Here is a 20,705-nt window from a genome sequence, read left to right on the forward strand (position 1 = left end):
TATATGTATGTTTTGTATAGTCTGAGATTTTTGTTGTTTCTAAGGCATTTTTTTTGTAATTCCTAACTCAGTTATTTTGCTCCTTCTCTGCTTAATATTTGTTGCTCTTGGAACTTCATAGTGAACCACAGAGGCTGTTGTCCTTTCTCATTTCTTTTTACCTTTCCGCCCATAATGACCTTCACTTCAAATAATGTTCCTCCTCTTCCTTGTTGGTGTGCTTTTTCTTTTTGTCCTACTTGTTTCTGCTGCAGCAAGAAATTAAGTTTCTCCTTTATCTCCTTCCAGTCTCTTTTCTGATCTCTCTAAGTGCTCTAATTTTGTTGTTATGTTTGCCGAGACCCTGATTTTCACAACTCAGCTGTTTTTTGCTTTCCTTCTGGCCCAGCTGTGCTTGCTCCATTTTGTTATTCTCTGCTTATACTCTTGCTGTGAGGCTGTGTCCTTTTCTTTTAAAGAGGCAGCCATATGTGGATTTCCCTTGACTCCTTTTTAGTTTGTTTTCTGCATAAAATGTTCCCATTTGATTTTATCAGCTTTTCTTATTTTCTACTTTTAGCTATCATTTTTGACTTACAAGCAAAGGGTATCTCAAAAAGATGTTTGATTCTCTGTGATACCATACATAACTAGTTGTCCCCTTTTAGTTCCTGCCATATTTCTCACTGCAAATCACTTGCTGTCTTTGTAGCTCTACTGTAAGTTTCGGCCATCACTTTTTTTGGGGGGGGGGGGTCTTGGGGCTTGAACTCTGGGCCTGGGCTGTCCCTGAGCTCTTCAGCAATAGGCTACCACCCTACCCCTTGATCCACTATGCGACTTTCGGTTTTCTAGTGGTTCATTGGAGTTAAGAGTCTCACGGGCTAGCTTTGAACCTCTATCCTCCATCTCAGCCTCTTGAATAGCTAGGATTTACAGGCATGAGCTACCAGTGTCTGGCTAAAATACACATTTTTGTAATAGTAATACTATAACATTCATTTATTGTCAGTCCTTTTTGCCTGCTGTTCTAAAATTAGTTCTTCCTTTCCTAATGTCAAATTTTCTTCTTTCTGAGATTGTATTTAAGTAATCCTAAGGTATACCAAGCTGGCTTTATATGGAATTCTCCATCACAGTAGCTTTTGGCATTGTCTCAGTAGTAGATTCTCTTGGGAACTTGTTCATACTTTTTATAGTTCTTTATATACTGTCTGAGTTATATTAACTAATCCTTGTCCATGCTGGGGAAGTATTCTACTCTGGAGCTACATCCCTAGCCCTTGGTTTTATAAGTGAGGGTCTTGAAATGTAGTCCAGGCTGGCTGCAGATTTAACCTTGCCAGTTACTGGAAGTGCTTCCACTGCTTCCTAAACCAGGAACAAAGGATTGCTAAAATCCATTAATACTTCATGTATGAAGTTGTTCTTTTAAAGGTGAAAAAATTATTACTATTATTATTATTATTATTATTTTTTGCCAGTCCTGGGTTTGAGCTCAGGGTCCGAGCACTGTCCTTGGACTTTCTCAAGGCTAGAGCTCTACCATTTGAGCTTCAGCACCACTTCCGGCTTTTTTCTATGTATGTGGTACCGAGGCATCGAACCTGGGTCTTCATGCATGCTAGGCAAGCACTCCACCAGTAGGCCAAACTCCTGGCCCCTTAAAAAATTATTTTTACTCATTGGTAGAATGAAGAGTTAGGGCTGTCTATGCCAGGGCTATACCCTGACACTATAAGATAGCCTGTCTGTATTTCCCGTTGTCTTCCTTGCCCCTACCCCCTACCACTTAGCTTTTAATTTTTGTATCTATGATGAAGCTTATGCTTCCATTTCCCTTTTTAAAATGTTCCCCTTTCAGGTATGACTGACAGTTGCTGCTTTTATGGACAAATCTAAAGGAAAAAGGAAGAAATGCGTATTGATGGCTGCATGGTACAGCCAACTCTTTGAAAACAGGATAGTGCTTGGCATGGTTAATGCTTCAGTGAATGATGAATGGGTGCTAGGTAGCCTCTGATGAGTAGGCTTGCATGGCATTGACTAATCTGTTTCTCCTTATTTCCAGAAGGATTTAAGAGCATAAGAAAATTACCATTTTATGTAAATTAGGGAAGGAGACATTAATTTTCTGTTACTATAACAAAGTATGAGAAAATTAGCAGCTTCAATGGAGCTAAAATTAAGGTTTCAACAAGGTCAATTTCCTTCTAAGGAGTCTGATTTCATGTTGTCTAACAACTTTAGTTCCATATTGCTATAGAGCTTTGATTTGTTTCTTTGCTCCCTATCATTTGAGAACTCTTTCCCCATGCACAGGGTTTTGGTCACTGGTCCCCTTTCTCCATTTTCAAAGACAGTAACATGAACCATATTGGTCTTAATGTTTCATCTCTTGAACTCTTCTTAGGTCATCCTGCTTTTCTATAAGAAAGGTTCACTATGTGTAAGGATTAGATTGGACTCACCTGTATAATCCAGGATAATCTCTATCTCAAGGTGGTTTTATTGGTTTGGTTTGGTTTGGTTTTATTTGGTGGTGCCAGAAAAGGAAATGGAATCTAGGGATTTACCTGTGTTAGTCAAGTGCTTTGCCACTAAGCTACATACATAGCTCCTCAAGGTCTAGTCTTATATTTGCAAAGTTCTTTTACCCTTTAGGGCAACATATACATAGGTCCCGCTCTGTACTTTTTCATCCTTTTTTTTTTTTTTTTTTTTTTGGCCAGTCCTGGGGCTTGAACTCAGGGCCTAAGCACTGTCCTTGGGCTTTCTCAAGGCTACTACTTGAGCCACAGCACTACTCCTGGCTTTTTGTCTGTATATGTGGTACTGAAGAATCAAATCCAGGGCTTTGTGCATTAAGCAAGCACTCTACCACTAGGCTAACTTCCCAATCCCTTTCATCCTTTTTTCTTCCATTATTTTTAATTTGTTTTGATTGGGAAATAAACACTACATAAACCTCTCATATACCTTTCACCTCTCTTCTTCCCAGAGATATCGTTTGAATTTAGTGTTTATTATTCTTGTGAAGTTTCCATACACTTTACTACACATGTATGTATGTATATCTAAAATATGTACAGTGGTAGTTTTTGTTGTTGTTTTGGTTTTGGACAGTTATGGGGTTGAACTCTGGGCCTGGGCACTGTCCTTTGGCTATCTCAAAGCTATTGATTTACCAATTGAGCCACAGCACCATTTCTGGCTTTTTCTGTGTATGTGGTACTGAGGAATCGAAACCAGGGATTCATGCATATTAGGCAAGCACTCTATCACTAGGCCATCCTCCTGGCCCACTTCTTGATTTTGAGTGGTTAATTGAATATAAGAGTCTCACAGGTACTTTTCTGTCTTAGCTGGCTTCAAACCATGATCTTCAGATCTCAGCCTATTGAGTAGCTAGGATTACAGGCATGAGCCACCAGTGCCCAGGTGTATTTTTTTACTTAATGGAATGTTATGTTCTCTGAATCTTTCTTGTTCAGCATTTTGTATGCCTATATCTATTTTTCTCTAGTTCATCAATATTAATTGCTTGATTGGCTTAATTTTAATTATATTTATAGCTCTGCCATAGTTTTCTCTATTTCTTTGCTTAAGGAAATTTTAAGATTGTTATGTTGTTGCCAAAGACAATACTATGTAGAATTTATGTGTGTGTGTGTGTGTGTGTGTGTGTGTGTGTGTGTGTGTGTGTCTCATTGTGGGACTTGAATTCTGGACCTGGGTGTTGTTCCTGAGCTTTTCAGCTGAAGGATACAACCCTACCCTTTGAGCCACAGCACCACTTCCAGTTTTCTGGTGGCTAATTGGAGATAAAAGTCTCATGAACTTCAGTGCTCAGGCTGGCTTTGAACCACCATCCTCAGATCTTGGCATCCTGAGTAGCTAGCATTACAGGTGTGAGCCACTGCACCTTTCTCTCTGTGTGGAATATTTTTTATATTATAGAATTGATTAACATTGATTTTTACATCATATTTCAAATGATTTGTTTAACAAACAAGAATTCAAGAAGGGAATCTCTATATACAATCACTGGCACTTAGATTTTAGAACCAAATCAAAATTAGACTGAGGGTTTGTATATCATAGATACATATTAATCTATGTAATAAAACATTATGTCTATAGAGTCATAAGTTTTTATGTCTGTGTAGTTGTGTTTATATTTCCAGTACCATGTCCATAGCTTGGGTATGCAACTGTTCAGTCCTCGCTCTTGTACTGTTTGGATCTAATAGCCACACATATTAAGGATACCCATGCGCCTTTTTTTCCTTTGATCTTCACTTGTTTCACTCAACATAATTCACTGTAGATTCTATGTGGAATATTTTTGTATTGACTTCCTTGAGATGTGTGCTATAGTTTTGGAAATAGAGCCTGCAATGGAACTGGGGATAGGAGTATATGTACATTTTTAGTTTTTGCAGGTATTGGAAATCAATCTTTAAAATAGTTATCAGTTGACCCTCATTCCCATCCTGACTATCTTTCTCTGTTCTCTTTTAAACCTGTATTTTTTTTTTCAGTCTAATCTATTGCTATATATGGGTCTGACTATATGGCTCAGGCTGGCCTTGTGAGCTAGCTGTGTAGCCCAGGCTGGCCTGAATCTTGCCTGCCTCAGCCAATAAGGGCTGGGATTACAGAATGAACCAATACACAATACAGCTAGCTACCAGTGCTGTATTTCTTAAAAAATTAAATCAAGGGCCAGGAATTTGGCCTAATGGTAGAGTGCTTGCCTAGCACAAGGACCTGGGTTTGATTCCTTGGTACTACATGCATAGAAAAAAGCAATAAAGTTATTTCGTTTTTGCTGGTCCTAGTTTTTGCTGGTCCGGGAGCTTGAACTTAAGGCCTGGGCACTGCCCCTGAGCTTCTTTGTGCTCAAGGCTAGTGCACTGGAGCCACAGTGCCACTTCCACCCTTTTCTGGGTAGTTTTTTGGAGATAAAAAGCTCAGACTTTTCTGCCCAGGCTAGATTTAAACCACAATCCTCAGATCTTAGCCTCCTGAGTAGCTAGGATTACAGCCTTGAGCCACCTCAGAGCCAGCTCAGAGTTTGTATTTTATTGAGAAAATTTAATGCTATTGTATGTATTGTAATTATTAATTTTTATTGTAATTAATAGAAGGGTTACATTATATTCACATTCTTCACATTACGTATGTGCATTACTTCACATACATTGATACCCTTTCTCATGTCATGGTCCCCATTTCCCTCCCTCCACCCCCGCCCCTCATCTTGTTTTCCCTTTTCCCTATCCTATTTCAAATAACCAGATAAACATATGTACAATATATCAAATAACAAGGTAAAATGCTGTAACAATATGAGATAACCAAGGGACAGCAAAAGAGATGGGAGATAACATAGTACATTAAGGACAACAATCACTCATTATATGACTTTTGTTTCTATATCTTGGAGGTTCTTTCATTTAGTGTCATACTATATGGCCTTATGTATCTAGGTTTTGTTCTATTGTAAATCTCTGTTAGGAGAGCCCAAGGTTTCTACTGATTATGACAAATGAGCGAAACCATTGAACCTATGTTCTTTTGAGTGTGGCTTACTTCACTCAGTATGATTTTTTCTAAGTCTTTCCATATCCTTAAAAAAGGGGTGATGCTGTTCTTTCTGACAGCAGCATAGAATGCCATTATGTATAAATACCACATCTTGCTAATCCAATCATCAACTGAGGGGCATCTGGGTTGGTGACATTGGATTTATTTTTACAGTCAGGTGGCACTGTGGTTCAGTCAGATAGTCAGGGATCTAGCCATAGGCTGCAAAGACAGCCAATGAAATTGAACAATTAATTTAAATTCTTGAGACTAATCTTTGAAATTCAAGTTTTAGATTTTTGAAATTCAAGTGTAACACTTAAAGGGAATATTTAACTGATTTAATAACAATAAAGGGCTTCCCAATAGATAGATATACCTTACTTATAGTAGGTATGTCTGTGTAAGCAATGTAGTCATGCTTGCTTTGCTGCTCTCAGCATTATTAAAATAGATAAATAACTTTTACATTTGCCCATTTTTAGCTATGAATGATAATACCTGTGAATCAAATATTATTCCAAATCCTCTCTGGTTATTTTGCTTAGATAACATTCTTGGATATTTTCCAAGAGTCTGGTATTTGTAATTAGACTTATCTTGATTAGTGTTATGGCTCTAATTCTTATTTATGATGTTGGTAAAGATTAATCCTCTTCATCTTCAGTTTTCTTAAAGAGAAAAAGCAGTAGTAATGCCTGCCTTATCTACTTCACAGGGTTTTTGAGAACTTGGTGTAAATAATGTGCAGGTGTCTTGTAAGCTGCAAAGTGCTTTATTTACTACTAATAATGATTTTTTTCTTTCTGTTGAGCATCCTAAAATTAAGTTAGTGGGATAGGTTTTGATTATAGTCACTTTGCTGACTTTAGACTAATTGTTTGAAGTGAAAGAAATGAGATAATGTGTAAATTACAAAATTAGCAGCTTTTTAATTCTGATATCCTCCTGGACTCAGTAAAAGAAAAAAGTCCTTTCTGTCTTACATGAACCACTTGAAATTGAAAAGACTGTCAAAAAGAAAAAAAAAAATGAAGTGGTGCATTTTTAGGAAAGGTATGATGAGGCTAGTTAGTAGTCATCTTGTACCTTGATTTCCTGTTGCTACCATGTGATAGATATTGCTTAAGTGATCCTCCTCTCTCCTTTTTCCCCACTCCCCCTCTTTTTTTGTGTGCATGTCCTGGGGCTTGACCTCAGGGCCTTGGCACTGTCTCTCAGATTTTATACACCAGGGTAACACTCTTATCACTTTGAACCACAACTGTGTCTCCTGACTTTTTAGTAGTTAATTGTTGATAAAAGTTTCATGGACTTTCCTGCCTGGGTTGGTTTTATACTGTGATCCTCAGATCTCATGTCTCTGAGTAGCTAGGATTGCAGGAGTGAGCCGCTAGTACCTAGCTTCTCACAATTTTGAACCCCATTGGGAAAAGGTTTGTAGATCTACAAAAGAAAAATTTGTAGGTCAATGGTTATCGTATCACTTTGGATAAAGTATTATTAGTTTAGCTTCAGAGACTAAAGTTCACGCGTTCTAAATTACATAATATGAAGAGCTCTACTTGATACAAGAAATTAATAAGAATGAAGACTAGAAGTGTGTCTCAAGTAGTAGAGTCTTTGCTTAGCATGTGTGAGATCCTGAGTCCAGTCCCTTGTTAAATAATCATTCAAATTTAAAATAATAATGATTATATGACTGGAGAGTTGATTCACCAGTCCTATAAGAAAAGGTGTTAGTTACATCCTTTCAAGATTAACCTTGGATTTAAGGTGAAGAAGTTCTACTGGTTTTACAGCTATGGAGATATTTAACTGATTTAATAACAATAGATAAAGTGTTGCCCAATAGATAGAGGCAAGCTAGAGGAAGCTAGCTGCCACTTGAAGTCCTGGATTTTTGCATTTAATATTAGCAAATTGGATAAAATCACATTTGGGTGAAAGAAATAATGCACGATGTGCATTATAACAGATAATCCAAAATGACATTGATAGTCTGACTGATTGGCTAAATTTAGCAAAGTAGAATTAAATAAAAGCGATGTTAAAGGCACGTATGTATGTATGTATGTATGTATGTATGTATGTACGTACGTACGTACGTACGTACGTACGTACGTATTTTTGTCAGTCCTGGGGCTTGAACTCTGGGCCTGGATGCTGTCCCTGAGCTCTTCAGCTCAAGGCTAGTGCTCTATCATTTGAGCCATCGAGCCACTTATAGTTTTTTGGTGGTTAATTGGAAGAGTCTCACAGACTTTTCGTGCCCAGGCTGGCTTTGAACCTTGATCCTCAGCTCAGCCTTCTGAGTAGCTAGGATTACAGGCTTGAGCCACGGTACCCAGCCCCTGTATTTATTTTTTAAACAACTATATTACACAAAAATACAAGATGAATGGCCCCTGGTTACATAGCAGTAGATGTCTAAAACTTATTCAAGTCTTACATACTTTGATTCATATGAGTTAGATTGGTAGTAAAACCAACAAAATAATAAATGTGGTGCTCAGTGAGTGAAAGTGTATCTCACACATATAAGGCAAAGTGACAGTTTTATCCTGCCAGGACCAACTGCAAATCAATTATAGAAACTCAAGTTTCAGTAGCGAAATCTACAAACTGGAGTCTGTTTTAGGAGTCTAGTAAGGATACCATGATGATTCTATCAATTATGACAGTGTAAAAACATAGTCAAAACTATTTTAAAGAAAAATACAGGGCCAAGAGTTTGGCCTAGTGGTAGAGTGCTTTGCCTACCATGCACAAAGACCCAGGTTTGATTCCTCAGTAACACAAACATAGAAAAAGCTGGAAATGGTGTTGTGACTCAAATTGTAGAGCTCTAGCTTTGAGAGAAAGCCCAAGGACAGTGCTCAGGCCCTGAGTTCAAACCCCAGGACTGGCAATAAAGAAAGAAAAATACAATGGCTCACATACTTGGGAAACTGTCATATAAAATGAAGCTTAGACTTTTACCCTACATGGCTTTTTGTGGGCAGAACCAGGACCATGAGTAGAAGGAAGATTATATACCTTACGAAATGGAAAGAGCTTGTTATGGGGTAAATTGGTTTATACTAGAGCTTTGCAAGCATGGATTTTTTAATTACTTATTAAGACTTATTAAGAGTGGCATATATAACATGTAGCGGGTTGGATTTGATTTTTTTTTTTCTGACCCGTTGTGGGGATTGAACTCAGGGACTGAGCACTGTCCTTAGACTTTCTCAAGGCTAGAGCTCTCCCACTTGAGCCAGAACACTACTTCTGACTTTTTCTATGTATGTGGTACTGAGGAATTGAACCCTGGTCTTCGTGCATGCTAGGCAAGCACTCTACCACTAGGCCAAACTCCCAGCCCTGATTTCTATTATTTTTTAAATAAATTTTAAGTCTATTCTCTTAAAAAGGGCTATTCATGAAGAAAAACATTGAACTTCACCTTGATGGGAAATGAAGGAATCATGGCATGGAAATCTTTTGGTAAAAACTTACTGGCTTAAAAAGTAAAATATATTCCTGTGAGTTAGAAAAATGAGCAAGACTTTAAAAGGAGAACAGTTTTTCACAATAGTTATAAGCAAATATGTTAGATATTGGAACAAAGTACTAAAGGATCATGAAGGGTACTATTTCTAACTGTGAATGACTCATAATAGATTTAGATTTTTTAGTAAACACAGTGCACATGGTTAGTTTGTTGGGGACAGACTTTTGTGTGTGTGCATGCCAGTCCTGGGGCTTGAATCCAGGGTCTGAGCACTATCCTTTGGCTTTCTCAAGGCTACATTTCTACCACTTGAGCCATAGCACCACTTCCAGCTTTTTCTATGTATGTGGTACCTAGGAATTAAACCCAGGTCTTCGTGCATGCTAGGCAAGCACTCTATCACTAGGCCAAACTCCTGGCCCCTGGAGAAAAATTCTTGCTAGATTTTCCCAGGCTGGCATAAAACCTGAAGTCTTCCTCCTCTACTTCAAATGCTAGGATTACAAGTGTGTACTACATACAGTCCCTGAATCTGTTGAGTATGTTTTTTATGCAAGTACTATACTGTGGCTATGATTCACATTCTTCAAGTAATCCTACTTACCATTAATCCATTTTACAAGCAAAACATGCAGATATAGTAATTCTCTTTTGGGTAATTTTCTACATAATAGTTTTATATGATTAGTTTGTGTTTTTGCCCCTCTTCATGATAGTTATGTAGTAGCAACTAAGCTGAGTTCCCACACTTATTTTATTTTACTATGAAAGTGTAATGACTTTAACAAGGGTTGTTATACAAAGTATGGTAGTAGTAAATAGTTCTTTTCTTAGAGGAATAGAGGGTACAAATACTAAAGGAATTGTGGAACTATATTATGAAGAACATTTTATGACATATATAGGCCAGTGGATTGGGTTTATTCTCTAAAACCCTTCAAAGAAGCTTTGTTCCCCATTTTCTAGAAAGGTGCTAGAAACTGTATAAATTTTTAGTCTTTGCTTTGGAAAAGTCTTTTTAAAAAGTAGTGGAATAATTGTTTTCAGAGACTTTTGGAGGAATGAAGGAAATCAAAATCTTCTCTGTCACTAGTTATAGGCATTTTTTTTTTGTAATTTTCTTAGCAGACCACCATTTAATGTAACCTCTTTTTTTGTCACAGAAAAGTAGGTGTTGGTTTTTTAAATGCCGTGTCCAAAGAAGGGAGTTAGATGTCAAAACAAGCATTGCGAATATACTTTTGACATTAAAATAGATCTTAGATGTTTTTAAAGTTCTTTATATTTTATATATGTAAACCTGGTAATTTTTCTGTGCATCTATAAGCCCAGGGTGTGAGAGGAAGTACATATATGTATGAATCCTAATCCCTCCAATAAATTATACAAGTAATGCTGTTCTGTGGCTTTATTTTTTCACTTAAGTAAGTTTTATGTGACCTCCTAGGTTACCACATATAGATCTGTCTTGTTCTTTCAAATAAATTCTTCCTAACTGAATCATAAATTAATCAGTTTCTTGTTCTGTTTGAGTTTGTGGACTCCAGTAACAGAAAACAGTTTAAGCCAGTTATATTGAAAATTAGTGATGGTTAACAGAATTGCTAGGTAGGGAGTACAATCAGGCTTGGAAATGGGCAAACTTACAGTTAAGTTGTTGTGTCAGTATAGCTTCCTTAAGATAACCCTGGGCATGTGCCATTGGATTCTGCTAGATCTTGTTGGACCCTGACATTGTAGCACCCTCTCAAAATTCCAAGTTCTGAACAGGAGCATCTGATTGGTCCAACTACTAGGCAGCTCTAAACCCAACTACTAGGCAGCTCAAAGAAGATTATTGTAGTACTTGGTTGCCGTAAACAGCAAATATTTACTTATATCTTTGGATGAATAACAACATTGTTGTTAGCATTCTTGCGTGTTTATGTAAGATGTCAAATTTCTGGGTCAACTCCTATTTATATGCATTTTGATAGTGCCAGGTAGTCCTTCATTAAAAACATACACTTAGCATATGTAAGTTTAGCTTACTACTTTTTTCATGTGTTTCAGTTCAACAGCCTAACCTTAACATCTGTGTATGTTAACTGAGGCCTGCTTTGTATAATTTAGCAGTTTAGTTTTGTCACTGTTAGTATATTACTGCTTTAGCTCTTACTGATTTAATCTGCCAATTGCATGAAATCATTCTTTCACTTGCAAAGTTAGCTCTGACACAAATCATTTATATCATAACATATTACTTAGAAGCCATGTGCAATACTGTGTAATAACATGTATGTATCTTACCATGGCATCATTGGAAGAAAGGAAATGTGTTTTTCAAGCCACTTCATCAAAATGTATTTCTGAGATGCTGTAGTTTTGGTGAATGGATGTATGCTGAGACCACAGTGTCTTATTATGGTCCAGTCTGGCTGACTGTTCACTGTCTTCCCGGGTGGTAGGATTACAGGCTTATACCACCATGCCTGGTAGAAATATTAATTAGAAAAAAAATTTTTTTCTGGCTGGGTTCTGGTGGCTCACACTTCCAATCCTAGCTACTCAGGAGGTTGAGATTGAAGGTTTGAGCTAGATTGAGCAGGAAAGTCTGTGAGACTTATCTCCAGTTAATGATCAAGAAACCCAACTCAAATGGCAGGGTGCTAGCCAAGCTCTGAGTTTGAGCCCCAGGACCAGCACAAACAAAAATAAAAACAAACAAAAAGAACTTCAAACTTCTTTTGTCAAATTTCTGCAATTATTTCTGTTATTTCATCAAAATTATTCTTTTTCCTCCAACAAAAATTTTCCAAATATCTGGGCATGCTTGCTCACACCTGTAATCCTAGTTACTCAGGTGGCTGAGATCTAAGGATCGCAGTTCAAAGCCAGCCCGGCACTACAAAGCCTGTGAGATTCTTATCTCCAATTAATCACCAGAAAACTGGAGGTGGCCCTGTGGCTCAAGGGGTAGGGTAGTAGCCTTGAGCTGAAGCGCTCAGGGACAATGCCCAGGTCTAGAGTTTAAGTCCCACAACCAATCAAAAAAAAAAAATCCCAATATTACTTTTTCTAGCCTCATGGAGCAAAGTTTAATGTTTGCTAATTTATTTTACCTTTTTTTGTGTGGTTGTTTTTGTTTTTATTTTGAAGTTCTGGGAAAGGGCTTCATATTTGCCCAGCAAGTATTCTACAACTTTAGCCACGCCCTAAATATTACCCATTTTTTTAATAGCAGAAAGAGTATACTCTAAAATAATGATGTTTTCTGCCATGTTTTGCTTAGATTTATTACAGTACTCTTACTATTAAAAACTTTGATCCTTGCTGGGTGCTCATGGCTTGGGCTTATAATGGCTAGCTACTTAAGATTAAATCTGTGATGTGGGGATTGTGGTTTAAAACTAGTATGGGCAGAAAGTCTTTGAGTCTCTATTCAATTTGGTAGAGCACTTCCCTTGAGCAAAAAAGCTTAGGGAAAGCACCTAGTCCATGAGTTCAAGCCCTAGGAAAGCTCACATATGCTGTACTTTTTTTTTTTTTTTTTTTTTTTTTGCCAGTCATGGGCTTGAGCTCAGGGCCTGAGCACTGTCCTTGGACTTTCTCAAGGCTAGAGCTCTACCACTTAAGCCTCGGCACCATTTCTGGCTTTTTTCTATGTATGTGGTACCGAGGAATTGAACCTCGGTCTACCTGCATGCTAGGCAAGCACTCTACCACTAGGCCAAACTCTCCGCCCCTGCTGGACTTTTTATACAACTGACAGTGCAGTGAGTGTCTAGCAGCATCACTGTAAATAAAGCACATGAACGATTGGTTGTACTTTTATCCTAGCTGCAATGTCTGAGATCTATGAAGTGATAGAAATTTTTCAGCTGTATTATAATTTTACAGCATCATTGACTTAATGTAGTCCATCATTCACTGAAACATTCTGTCATACATGACTGTGTATTCATGCTGTAATATAACAGCAGAGGTATATTAGGTATTAAAGCTATTTAGAGCCCAGGTGGGAGACTAGGCATGGTGACTTACATTTACAAATTTCAGCTACACTAAAGGTAAAGGTCAAGAGAATTTCTACTGAAAGCCAGCCAGGCAAAAAAGGTAGCAAGACCTCAACCAACAAGCCAGATGGTAATGAACATCTGTGAGGCTAGCTACTCAGTCATGGGTAGAAGGATCTTGGTCCTCAGACTGGACCCTGAGAAAAAATGAGACCTTACCTGGAAGTAAAACAAGGGCTAGGAGGCTAGGAGCATGGCCTAGCAAGCACAAAGTCCTGAGTTCAGATCAGTGCATGAACCACTTCAAGAAAAATGGTCATCTTTTTCCCTGTCTCCTTTATTCATCCATCTCTAATAAAGTCATAAGTGCTGGCGATTAGGAAGATGGTATGTAGTTATTATAATGGTCAAAAGAAGTCAAAGTAAGGGCCTTAACTAAGGTAACTATTCAAAATGAAAAGATCATAGTTAAGAGTTGGAATTAATAAAGGATGTTATAGGAAGTGATGAAACATTGAAAGTGAAAAGTTTTTAGGTGATTTTTCTACTTTTAAAGAATATATACTGGCCAGGTGCCAATGGTTCACATCTGTAATCCTAGCTACTCAGGAGGCTGAGATCTGAAGATCACAGTTCAAAGCCAACCCGGGCACAAAACTCCATGAGACTCTTATGTCCAATTAACCACCAGAAAACTGGAAGTGACACTGTGGCTCAAAGTGATAGAGTGCTAGCCTTGAGCTGGAAAGCTTAGGGACAACACCCAGAGTTCAAGCCCCATGACTACCATCATCACCACCAACAGCAAAAAAAATAGTGCATACTTAAAATACAAGCTCTTTTTCATTTATTTCTTAAAGAATTTTATGCATACACATGAAAATACTCAAAACATTATGAAGGGCTAAAGGGCAGATACGGGGATTGAAGATGAGTCTATGCTAAAAGTAGTAAATCAGGTTAAATATAGATGTTAAAATATTTAAGGAGATCAGTGTAAGTGTGAGCCGCACTGGTAAATTTCTCCAAAAATAGGGTAGTGGCAGGGGTTCTTTGGTAGAGACCCTGACAAACTGATCAGTCACGTTGATGATATGTACTCTTGATATGATAAAAAGAGCACTGTGTCTCTGCTTTGCTTCCCAAACATTGATAACACTAGTCTCATCATGAAAAAGAAAAGAAAAGTCTAGCACAGGACAGGCTATGAAATATCTTAGCAGTACTCCTCACAACTATCAAGATCAAGGGCAAAGACTGTCTTGAGAAACTCATCACAGAGGGAAAGGAAGGACATGACAACTAAATGTAATATAGTTTTCTAGATGGGATCATAATGGCAAAAAGTAAGGAAAAGAAAATGAGAACTTTGAGGAGTTAAAGACAAAGAATTTGTATAAAGAATATAGAAGACAATGGAGCATGTAGCTCAGTGGTAGAGTATTTGCCTCTAATATGTATAAAGAATATAGGAGACAGTGGAGCATGTAGCTCAGTGGTAGAGTACTTTCCTCTAATATGTATAAGATGCTTTATTTGATCTACTACAAAACATGGGGAGTAATGTAGGGGAATGACTAAACTACCAAATCCTTTTCAGTCATGAGTCTTTTATAGTTGCTCAGCACAGAGTTGCTGAATTCATAATGTTGATTACAGCTCGTTTTTTTTTTTTCTTTTTTTGCCAGTCCTAGGGCTTGAACTCAGGGCCTGAGCACTGTCCCTGGGCTTTCCTCAAGGCTAGAGCTCTACCACTTGAGCCATGACACCATTTCCAGCTTTTTTCTATGTATGTGGTACCAAGGAATCAAACCCAGGTATTTGTGCCTGCTAGGCAGGCATTCTAAAACTAGGCCAAACTCCTGGCCCCTAATTTTAAAGACTTTTAAAGGAAAAGTAGAGAATATTGATCTGAAAAGTAAGGGAATAACATTAGTGGTGCCAGCTTGAAAACAATTCTGAAATCAGTCTGTTTAAAAGAAAATGATAGATTATAGTTTTAAAATTCTTTTTTAAATATGTTAAAGTTTTTATTCAGGTCAGATGGGTTTGATTAGAGGTTTTTCTTTCAGCTGTGTTATTCTTAAAGATCTTTAGTTTTAACATTTGTGTTAAAATTGAATTTGTAGAATACTTGAACCTTTCAAGTAGGAACATCATGTTTTCTTTTCCTCATTTTATAAACAGAGCTCAGCTTCTTCCCGGTCCTCCCCACCCCACCCTAGAGAGAAGATCTTATGTCTAGACCAAGTTGGCCTTAAACTTCAGATGCACTTATCTCAGCCTCTCAAGTGCTAGGATAGTACATCCTACCTGGATGATAGTTGGTTTTGACCAAGGTCTCAGGTTATAAAGTAATCCAGATAGATTTTTGTTATTACACAGTAAAACCTTTATTCTTTTCATCCTTTCATTCTAAATTTGTTAATTTTGTAATTTAAAGGGGCAGGCTTTATTGTTTTTCATGTGCTACATTTTTTCCCCTCAATTTGTATGAAAACTAGTACAAGTCTCTGGTAGTTGTTAGGCACACTATCAGCACCTCCAGAGGCTGAGGCAGGTTAATCATGAATTTAGGTCTAACTTAGGCTACAGAGTCAGTGTGTTTTGTTTTGTTTTGTTAACGAATTTACTAACATTGATTTTTATATCATATTTCAAATGACTTGTTTAACAAACAAGTATTCAAGAAAGGAATCTATATATAATCACTGGCACTCAGATTTTAGAACATAATCAAAATTAGGCTGAGGGTTTGTATGTCAATACATATTAATCTATGTAATAAAACATTATATCTATAGAGTCATAAGTTTTTATGTCTATGTAGTTGTGTTTATATTTCCAATACCATGTCCATAGCATTGGATATGCAACTATTGAGTTCTCACTCTTGTACTGTTTGGATCTAACAGCCACATATTAAGGATACCATGCGCCTTTTGTTTCTTTGGTCTTGACTTGTCTCACTCAACATGATTCACTCTAGGTTCATCCACTTCCCTGCAAATGCCATTATTTTATCTTGTCTGTTGGCTATGTAGAATTCCATTGTGTGTGTGTGTGTATACATATATCACATTTTCTGTATCCATTCATCTTCAGTAAGGCATCTGGATTATTTCTATCCCTGGCTATTGTGAATAGTGCAGAGCTAAACATAGCTGAGCAGGTGTCCTTATCATATCTTGGGTCATGGTATGTTTTTTGTTTTTTTAATTTTGTGGTTGCAAAATAAACCAGGCTTGCCACTCTCTGTTTCAGTGCTGACTATTCTTTGGTATGAATTCAAAATACTGAAATTTTTTTTTACTGGTACCAAGGTTTGAATTCAAAGCCTCACTTTTGCTTGTCTTGCTTGCTGTACTGGGACTCTACCACTTGTCACACTTCTAACCAAAAACTTAGAATTCTCCATGATTATTTTTAGTCCCAAGACAGTGTTCAGTCACAGATTCCCTTTACTTCTTCTTTCCATTTTCTCCCTTTACTCACCTGTCAAAGATATTCACATAAAACTCATTGGCCCTGGCTCTATACCTTGTTTTTATCCCATATATTTCAAATGAAGGTTTGGGGTATTGGTTTTTTTTTGGTCTTGTGTTCATAAAAACAGGGCTACCAACCAATTTTTAAGGATCGTAGAATTGTCAGAAGACAAGGGAAAGGAAATTTAGCACATAATCTAGTGTTTCTTGTGGAGAAAGATCCTTTGCCTAAAAATCACTGGAGGACTTTCTAAAAATATCCTTCAAAGATTACTGGATCTCTGATACAGAGCTTCAAGTGAGTAGATTGAAGCCAGTCGAATAAGGCAATTAGCTGTTAACTAAGATTTTATAGGTTTAAATCCTGTCAGTCTAGAAAGACTTCTGCATTTCTAATGTATCGGACACCAGACACCGACTATATATTTGTCACTACACACTCATACCACTCTGTCCTATAGTTGGACAATAACTTCAGAAGTCTTCTTTAAGTCCATTCAGGGTAAAATTACATGCAGCTATTGGGAAGAACAAAATAAAACACCAGAAGTCTTCATGAAAAGTGATGACTGTGGGCTCAGGAAGAGATGGAGCCTAGGCAATAGTTTTCTTCAGGTTGTCTGAGGAAACAGACAACCTTTGCCCTCTGAATACTTCTGTAAAATCTTAAGACAGTTCTTTGTGTCAGACCCCCCCCACCCCCTTTTTTTTTTGCCAGTCCTGTGGCTTCAGAGCCTGGGCACTGTCCTTGGGCTTTCTCAAGACTAGTGCTCTACCACTTGAGCACTTGAGCAACTTCCGGCTTTTTCTGTGTATGTGGTACAAAGGAATCAAACCCAGGGCTTGCATGGTAGGCAAGTACTCTACCAATAGGCCATGCTTCGGGCCTCCTTTTCTTTTTCTTAAACCTTCTCAAATACAATTTTGATTTAAAGTGTAAGTTAATGATAGTTCTATTTGTAGAAGTTGACTGATCTTAACTTGAAAAAAGCTGGTATGTTTTAGAAGATGAGAGACTTGAGTATATGTGTCCACTAAGGAAAAGACTCAATAAGAGAAAGTACAAAAGATTCAGGCGGGAGAAAAAGGATTTGGAAGATCTAGAATGGGTGTAATTTTAATAGTAAAGGGCAGAATAGTTATAATAGATATGATGGACATTTGGAGAAAGCGCCGGAGGACGTAAAGAAATAAATGCTTGAAAAAAGTATGTTGAATTTCATCTCTTTTGTTGTTTATTACATAAGATATCAGTGCTTTTGTGTGTGTGTGTGTGTGTGTGTGTGTGCACGCGCACACGCACACACGTGTATATAAGCGCTCATGTGCCTATCCCCGCTCCTGTGTACCTGTGTGCCTGTGTGCCTGTCCTGGAGCTTGTACTCAGGGTTTGGGAGCTGTCCTTGAGCCACAACTCTATTTCTGGCTTTTTGGTGGTTAATCAGAGATGAGAGTCAATATCTGATGCCCATAGAGGTCAAATAAGATGAATATAGACACTATTCCCTTTGAAATTAGGAATTTAGAAGTTATCCAAGGTCAGATTTAGTAGAGCAAAGAAATGAAATTAAGATTGTTTTGGATTATGAACTGAATTTGCAATAAAACGAAGCATGCTGCTTTCCCCCAAACTACTACTGGCATGTATGTATGTATGATAAACTAAACTACAAGAATAAGAACTTGGTATTTTAAAAATATTTCCACTGTTACAAAGAAAATACTGTGGTAGAGGCTACAAGGAGGGACCTATCTAGATGTCTTCTAGGGTTAAGCTCTCACATCTGATTCTCACATTGAAATGCTGAGTGAATAAGGAAAAGAAAGCAAGTCATTATTCACAGTATAAAAACCTTGGCTGCTTATTTTCTATATGCCATTGGAAAAGAATTCTTCATTTCTGTGAGTTTTGGACCTTACTGTTTTCTTTTTTTTACTTCCAGGTGTAGGCAAATCATGCTTGTTGCTACAGTTTACAGACAAGAGGTTTCAGCCCGTGCATGACCTCACTATTGGTAAGTTTGTGCATGGACGTTTTTTGTTTTTTTATTATTATTTAGAGAATACTTTATTAGTTTCTGTAATCAAACGCACGTTAGATAAGACTTTACATATTTAATACAGTGTGTTTACCCCCATACAAATGGAAAAAAATTAAGTTTAACGTTTCTAGACCAAAATGGCTATTAATTTCTGTACAGTGCCAACTCAACACGGTAAACTGGGATACTTTTTTCCAAAGTTGACAGCACAGCTAAATTTTTCAAAAATTCAAATTATATGTATGTGTATATGTAAGGTCTGCCGAAAGGAAACTCCATGCAGTTCAGAAGAGGGTTTATTGCCTGAGGAAAGAGCAGACTCCTGCCGCCCAAGATGGAGTCCAGCGAGCAAGTGAGTTTAGGGCGGGAAGTGAGAGATTATATAGGGGGAGGGGTATAGACACAGCAGAAGTGGATGTGATCTAGGGGATGGGGAAATACCACAGTGGGGACCTCCCACTGTCCCCAGCATGCCAGTTGCCAGGGTTACAGGTGCTGGGCGGGGATTTCCAAGGTGCAGTGGGAGAGAGCCAAGGGAAGAAGTCATTTCTTCCAGTTGGACCTAACAATAAATATATTTATATAAAAAGATCAAGCAGTATGTTATGCATCAATAGCAGCAACAGCTTTTCCAGGTTCTGCAGTCATCTGAACAAAATTGGACATCCAGCACACTCCATTAATCAAAAGAAAAAGATAAAAAACAAAACCCCGAAGTTCTGTTACTGTTGTGGTAGCTGGCACCATTTTTTTTTTATTAATTTCTCAATCATCATATGGAAAGAAAACATTCTTGAGTAACATCATTAAAAACAGCTCTGATACCACTACTACATATCATAAAGCGGGTACAAGGTATTTTATATTCACAGAGGGATGATACAGTACTGTCCTACGTCTATAATACTAGAGGATACAATTAAAAAGGCATTGTTGAGACTTGATTCTATTTTTCCAGCAGAAGGCCCAAAGGATGGTATGACACAGCTCTGTAAAGAAATGCACTTTCTTAGATAGGATTTCCTTCCATTAGATGCACACGTTTTTTTGCCAGTCTTGGGGCTTGAACTCAGGGCCTGAGCACTGTCCTTGGGCTTTCTCAAGCCTACAGCTCTAGCACTTGAGCCAGAGCACCACTTTCAGCTTTTTTCGACCCAAGTCTTTTATACGTGCTAGATAGGCACTCTACCAGTGAGGCAAACTCCTGGCCCCAAGATTGGTAAGTTTCATAAAGAAGAAAAAGCATAAAAAATTTAAAGTAATTTTTTAAGCTGTGGGATCTATTCTGTTAATGTTGATTCCAAAATCAGAAAAACTAGATTTGTTCAGTTTAGTCTCTTATCATTTTTGTGTGTGTTGGTGGAGGGGGGGACGGGTCATGGGGATTGAACTCGGCCTGGGCACTGCCCCTGAGCTCTTCAGCTCAAGGCTTCCACCCAACCCTTGAGCCAAGCCCCACTTCCCATTTTCTATAGGTTAATTGGAGATAAGAGTCTCAGGTCCTTCTGTGCCCGGGCCGGCTTTGAACCTTGATCCTCAGATCTCAGACTCCTGAGTAACTAGGATTACAGCATGAGCCACTGCACCCGGCATCTCTATCGTTTTTTTATAAATAATATATAGTGTTCTCCACTCTATTCCTTCTCACAAGGTCTTGCTCTGTATTCCAGGCTAGCTTGGAACTCATTCCTCCTGCCATAGGCTTCTGAGTGCTAAGATTGCATGCACCATTATACAAAGCTTGAGAAATAATATTTAATAAAAATGAGTACTGCCCAACTTTTCACATCAGTTATAATGCAGTAGGCACTAAATTCTTTAAAAGTTTCAGTTGTATTTAATTAACAATAAAACAGACTTCCTCCACTTTCTCTAATGCTCCCACTGGGAGGATAGAATCCAGGGCTTCAGGAATGTTAGGCAAATATTCAAATATTTTAATTTTCCTAACAAGTTCAATTTGAGCCACACTCTCAATCTTTTGGAATTTTTAATTTTGTATTTGGGGTTGGGTCTTGGTAACTTGTCCAGGTTGGTCCTGAACTCTTTGTCCTACTGCTTCCACTTCCTAGTGGCTGGGATTATGGGCAAGAGTATTGAAACTATTGATAAA

General features: G+C 37.8%; 1 protein-coding gene across 1 annotated transcript in view; it reads left to right on the top strand.

Annotated features, from left to right (window-relative positions):
• Rab2a (RAB2A, member RAS oncogene family) overlaps window positions 1-20,705 on the top strand; it is a 67,238-nt gene that overhangs the window by 7,274 nt on the left and 39,259 nt on the right. Inside the window, exon 2 of the mRNA XM_090338854.1 lies at window positions 18,494-18,565. Coding sequence (XP_090194980.1) covers window positions 18,494-18,565 — 72 coding nt within the window. The remainder of the gene's footprint in view (window positions 1-18,493; window positions 18,566-20,705) is intronic.

Source organism: Megascapheus bottae, chromosome 9 (assembly GCF_031878675.1).
Source record: "Megascapheus bottae isolate mThoBot1 chromosome 9, mThoBot2.hap1, whole genome shotgun sequence".
Lineage (NCBI taxonomy): Eukaryota > Metazoa > Chordata > Mammalia > Rodentia > Geomyidae > Megascapheus > Megascapheus bottae.